At 37.6% G+C, this 6,799-nt stretch overlaps 1 protein-coding gene across 1 annotated transcript; it reads right to left on the bottom strand.

The window, feature by feature from the left end:
• Positions 1 to 2,107: 2,107 nt before the first annotated feature.
• LOC136255120 (uncharacterized) lies at positions 2,108 to 3,991 on the bottom strand. The gene has a single exon (XM_066047840.1). It carries the CDS (start codon positions 3,989 to 3,991, stop codon positions 2,108 to 2,110), a length of 1,884 nt encoding a protein of 627 aa, XP_065903912.1.
• Positions 3,992 to 6,799: the final 2,808 nt, after the last annotated feature.

Below are 6,799 nucleotides of genomic sequence, written 5' to 3'. Positions count from 1 at the left end.
TCTCTGTACTACACTATTAACAGATTATTAAAGAAATGCTTCAGTTTTATGTCACTTCAATGTGGAATGTGCCACGTTAGCAGTAAACCATTGCATTAAATTATTAGCTAATCACATGCTCACAATTCCGTCATTAATTTGTACAATGCATGGGTAACCATAAAAGGTATAGTTAACCATAAATTAGTCAAACCATTGTGATGGCTATGTTTATCTGCCAATGCAAGTTGTTTGTAAGTTTTCTGTGCTAATTCTACATAGCATGAGTTTTCAATATGCATAATGTTATGCAAACATGTTCCATACAGCTAAAAGCTGCATATTTAACTTTTCAAGAAAACATTGAAAGCAATCATGTATGCAGCCAGTAGCACTCATAAAATATTATGATTAATAAAGTCATCTAACCAGATGTATACAGTATATGCTGTAGCTACATAATAAAATGCTAGCCTAGGGGATTTCATGTCTTGAAGATAATATGCTTATTAAGCACAATCTTTAATGTTTAGGGATATATGGGCAGTAATGCTATAGCTGCACATTTCTCAATAATTTGTGCATGTAGGGTTTCTGTGCATGGGTTTTTACCACAAATATTAATAAAATATGATCCACTATATAGTGTGCACAAATTACTTGGCCATATACATGGGCCAACTAGTTAAACTATCTTGGGTAAAAATTATTTTGTGCATGTTTATTGTTGATACACTGAAACCATCTAATCTAACATCTCTGTAATCCAGAATACCTCTATAATCTGACATTGTTTTGTATACCAAAGTAGACTTTTCTATGTAATACTACCTCAATAATCTGAAATCCTTGCTAATCTGACACAATTTTTGTATCCCAATGAGCGTTGGATTAAAGAAGTTTCACTGCAAGAAAGTTAGTTATGACCAATGTATGTTCAGTGGTACCTGATCATGTATAAACAGTGTTGGGGGTAATGCATTACATAAGTAACACGTTATGTAATATTATTAACCCTGTTTGGTAACTAAGTAATATAACAAAATGTGGTGTAAAAACAGGTAATATAATTCAAGTTACTTTACTTGCAAATGTAATGTTACCTAAGTAATGAAGTTACTATAACGAGTCTAATATTATTACTTTGAGTAACGAAGTTACTAATTTTGTTAGCAATCCACTGAGTGATGCCTAGCCACTACGAAGCCTACTGAATGAAACTTATTCACCAGCTTCTTACTTATAACCAAAATTTGCACATTGTCCAACAACTCAATCATGTCATGTTGTTATGTGACAGGATTCGGCGTGGCACGAAGGATACACACTAACATCCACAGTAGACACTCAGCGGTTTACTCTTATTACAGCCCCCTCCACGCATGCGCACCATACCATAACACTCCCCCCCCTACAAAACTACCCGTACACATAACCTATACGCACACACATGTGGGTATAAAAATTAAAGTTGTACTAGTAATAGCATGGGTAGCAGTGAAATTTGGGATAAATACCACGAGTGTTGTATTGGAAATGGGGATAAATTTCACGAGGCGAAGCCAAGTGAAATTTACCATTTTCAATACAACAAGAGTGGTATTTATCCCAAAATTTCACTGCTATACCCATGCTATTCCCAGTTAATACCATACTCGCTGCATATACGCATGCTGTGCATTAGCGTTGCTATGTACGCAATTTGTCACTATGTACGTAACACTAATTGGCGCTACATTGTTAACATAAATTCTAGCCAATGAAATTGTAATTACAACTTTTTCACTGCTACCAGTGAAATACGGGATAAATTTCACTGCTACTATTGAGACTTTTGTATGGGCAGTGAAACAGGTATGGTATTAGTCTAAAAATTACATGATAAAAGACCTAAATACACCAGCAAGGTATGGAAAAGGTTAATAACTAAGTGAAATGCACAAGTCAACCAGTCACCGGTATTTGTGATGCTTATGTCAGGGTGGTGACCATGAATAAGACCTCCTTCGAGAGTATCTGTGATCTCATCCTCCTCTGTCATAACAATTCCGATCATGAATACGGCAGTCATATCGATCATAACCATGTATGCTAATCTTGTCCTTGTGTCCTCTAGACCATTCCACAACTATCCTAGTACCCATGATCTCTCTGTCATTCTCCAGACGTATTGTATTGCATCCTCAGCATCTCTTCTGTTTTCAAACTCAACAAAACCATAAGCTAGTCCTACTCCTAGTTTCACTTCACGTGTCAGTTTTCCATAGGGAAAGAAAATGTCTTCCAAGTCCCTACTGCAAATGTGTTTGGGTAACCGCCCTACGAAAATTTGGTTGTCCACCATTTTCTTTCCTGGCAAACATCTAACGCGCCCGATCTGCTCTCTACTGAGATCCTGCTGTGAATTACTGTTACTGACCCTATACACCTTCGTTGAGACTTGCTCTGCTGCAACAGTTGGCGACACTGAGTTTTGTGGCACATTGGAAATACATGCCACTTGTCCTCCAGCTAAGTCATTACCAAGTATGATACTCACAGCCTTGACTGGTAAGGTAGGTCTCACTCCGACAACTACAGCTCCAGTCACTAGACCACACTTCAAGTGAACCTTATGAAGTGGTACACGAAAAGTTCCTAACTCTGCTTCTTGTAGTAACACAGTCATTCCCGTGTCCGAATGGGAACTGAAGGGAAGGGCACCCTCCAATATCAGAGACTGCGTCGCACCAGTATCTCTGAGAATGGTGATAGGAGATTCCACTTGTGAGCCAACAAGGGAGACACTACCACATGAAATAAATGGAGTGTATTCATCTGGCAACATACTTGTCTTCTTATGGTCTGTCTGAAAACTTGGGGAAACAATGAGATCAGGCTTTTCAGACCTCTCATTCTTTCTTGGTAAGGCTTGACACTCTGACATTATGTGACCCTTCTTCCTGCAATAAAAGCATGTTGGTCCAGCAGGTAGGTGGTTGCTACTGTAGTTCCCTGATGGCCCTCCACCCATAAAGCTACTGGTGATAAGAGCACCCGGCTGACCACCTTTAGCAAATTCAAGTGTTATATCTGCTGAGTTACCATCACAGGGATGGGGCTTTCCAAAGGAAGTGGTATGTGTCAAGGAGTAGTCCTCAGCATAAACTGCTGCTTCATGTAAATTGTCTACCTTCTGTCCATCCAGATAGGTCCAAATATCACTAGGAAGGCAGTTTTTGAACTCCTCCATCATCAACAGTTGTCTGAGCTGGTTAAAGTCTCCATCAACTCCTTTAGAGGTACACCAGCGGTCAAACAAAGTTTCCTTTGCCCGTGCAAACTCCACAAAAGTCTGAGTATCTGTCTTCTGGGTGGCTCGGAACCTCTGTCGGTAGGCCTCAGGAACAAGCTCATAGGCCTTGAGAATAGAGCGTTTCACTGTGTCATAGTCAGAACTCTGTTCTATCGATAGGGCTGAATAGGCTTCACAGGCTTTACCTAACAGAGAGCTCTGAAGGAGCAGTGTCCAAACTTGTTTAGGCCATGACAGACTTGACGCAACTTTCTCAAAATGCAAGAAATACTTATCCACCTCTGTCTCCTGGAAGGGTGGAACAAACCGTACTTGCTTAGTCACATCAAATTCAGCCTGTCGACTGGTACAAGGTACAGGTGGAGCTGTAGAAGCTGCTGCAATTTCGAGTTCCTTAAGTTTCAACTGCAGAGCAAGCTCCTGCTCTCGTAATTCCATCTCTTTCATCTTCAACTGGGCTTCACGCTCCTTCTCCTTGTCTTGCAGTTCTAGCCTCTTCAGTTCGATAGTATCAGTGGATGATGGTATTTCATCTTCAGACACGATCTCTTCCTCAACTAAATACTCTATGATCAATGTTCGAATTTCACCCTTTCTCATAGCTTGAGTGGCTTCCAACTTGTAGTGTTGAGCAAGGGAGAGCAGCTCCACCTTCTTTAAAGGATTTAAGGACAATAGACTGGGCGATTTTACAAAAGAGTCTACTGAGAACGACATAATTATCCACTCCACAACAACGTTATAGGAACGATGAGAGTAACGAAGATGAGAATGATTTGTCTGACTACAAATTTGTAATTCCAAATAATGCACACTGGCGCCGATAACAAAAAAATCCTGCCTAGTCAAGACACAGGAACAACACCAACTGTACAACTATTCACACCTGTTGAGGTACCACTCGCCCGGTACTAAGGATTAAAAACTTGTGGTTAGAATCGGACAGGGTGAACACGAGGGAGCAGTGAAAGTAGAAAACAAATGTCTCCGCGACCAAAATCTTTAAACAACTTGTCTTCTGGTGCTCCCGGACAAGCCCCCAATTTGTTACGTGACAGGATTCGGCGTGGCACGAAGGATACATACTAACATCCACAATAGATAAACTCAGCGGTTTACTCTTATTACAGCCCCCTCCACGCATGCGCATCATACCATAACAACGTGATAAAGTGGCAGTGGCAGCTTAAGGCTGTGGACACAAAGTAATATAATACGTAATATTATTTATTATTATAGTTACTTTATTATATAGGTAATATGTAACTGTAATTAAATAGTTCAGTTGTAAATAATATGTAATATGTAACGAGTTACATTAAAAAGTAACTGTCCCAACACTGTGTATAAACAGCATAATTGTTTTGTACCCTTGCTAACTTGAGCCATTATGATAATGATTATGATGTGATTTGGGTTGGGTTGGGTTGAGGCTAAAAAGCTTTCACTCCCATTTAATTACATACATACATACATAAATTAACTATGAATATAATATTTTATGACTTAGATTTATGTTGCTGTAATAATTATATTCATAGTTAATTTATATAGCTGATTTAAAATTATTTAGCGAAGAATTCTCCGCAATGTCATTCATAAGATTGTTCTGGTCATTAATTACTCTAGTACTGAAGTAATTGACTCGACATGAATGGTGGGCATTGGCCATTTTAGAGAGAAAACAATATGTGTACATGTTCACCTTTTTGATATCAACTTTTTTCAGAGCCCAAGAGTTTTGTTAAGCAAAGACTGTAAATATTAATACTGTGGCAAGATAGTAAAAGTCACAGCAAATTTTAGTGTCTGAGGAAATCTAGCAATGATCATTATCTTGTCACAGATCTCAATTATAATGTTCTGTCCTGTGAAGATACAGCATTTTTGAATTATGAATACATATCGCAGTTGGATTTAAATGTGTTCTATAGTTACAAGTAGTAGTACCACATAGTTGTAATCTTTCATCACTCAGTTGTAACTATATTTGCTGACAGAAATTGCTATTTACAAACCTGATCACATGCATGCAGCATAGAAACCATCTCTATATACGTAGCTAGCTAGTTATATATTTATAAAGAAAACTATTATACGTTTGGTTTGATATGGTGCATAAGATTCTGCTGTACACATGGCTCTATAGACTAATACTCCCTAATAGTAGTTACTTATACAGCTATATACGTAAGTCATGAAAATTAATGTCGTGACCTTGGTGAAATGATAAAGCAATTAATGCATCCTTAAATCACATGTATCTGCACTGGCAGGTAGAAGAGGTGATGTAGTATTTTCAGTAACCCATACATGTATACTAGAGATGCAAAAATGTATTGATATATTGCGTATTGTTACACTATTGTATCGTTTTACGACAATATCGCTGTATCAATACAAAATCAAACCGTATCGATATATCACGTATCGTGATAATATTATATCGACATATTGTGGCTTTTTAACATGGCTGACAATCAAATTATTCTACATTGTGGTTAAACTGAGTACTATGTAATGTTTCTCGAAGAAAATTTTGCTCACTTATTTATCTTAAAAAACAACATTAAAAAACAACATAGACCATTGCTTAGACTCCACTTAGTGTCGCTGTATCGTGATACACCAGAGGCAATATATCGATACGTCTACACACTGTATCGTTGCATTTCCAATGAATACATCAATTTTGATTTATAAATGATATAATGCATTGTCTAATTGCTTACTCTTGTCTTTCATTATTAAATACTTAATCATGCTCAGTCTATAAAACGAAATACATACATGTTGTAACAAACATAAAGATGTTGCTATATGCTATCATCAACTTGATGTGCACATGTACATCATTTGCAAATTCACTATATACAAAATGTTGCACATTGTAGGGGTTTCTTGTCTGTGGAAACACAGTCCACAACTGCTATATCCAGACTCTTAAAAAAGGGCTTCATGATCACTTTATTTGAGGTGTGGCATACCTAGTGACTATAACAGTTCCACGTAGTCATACTTTGGTTGCTGTGGTAAAAATCATCCCTCAATATGGTTTCATGCTATTTAGGACCTTTTGCAGAAGAATTTGAATTGAATGCTGGTTACTCAATTCCAAAAGCTTTTTAATACACAGAGGTGTTGGAAAGCTAGAAAAGCAGTTTCTTGTGATTTTTATAATAGAGGGACATGATTTGGCCATTAAGGATTAGTATGCAAAGCACAGTAAGGAGCTATTCAGTGATTTCAAAGGTTCCATACAACCCTTAATTCTTTTGCTGTGGGCCTTGACCATGTACTAAAGTATGTAAAATTTGGTAAGATCAAAATCCCCAGCCCCAACTTCCATGGTTCATTATCAGCAAAAAATAATAATACTACCATAGGACCTCTCATTGACTGACTGGTCCATAATTATGTAGTTGAAGGAAAGAATAGAATTATGAGATACATTTGCTTTGAGATTCCATAATTTATGAAGCAATGATGATATAGTGGTGCCAGAAAGTGCTACCAACACAAGTG

This window comes from Dysidea avara, chromosome 5 (genome assembly GCF_963678975.1).
Source record: "Dysidea avara chromosome 5, odDysAvar1.4, whole genome shotgun sequence".
Taxonomy (NCBI): domain Eukaryota; kingdom Metazoa; phylum Porifera; class Demospongiae; order Dictyoceratida; family Dysideidae; genus Dysidea; species Dysidea avara.
Note: the sequence above shows the minus strand (reverse complement) of the source record. Positions and strands in the feature narration are given on the sequence as shown.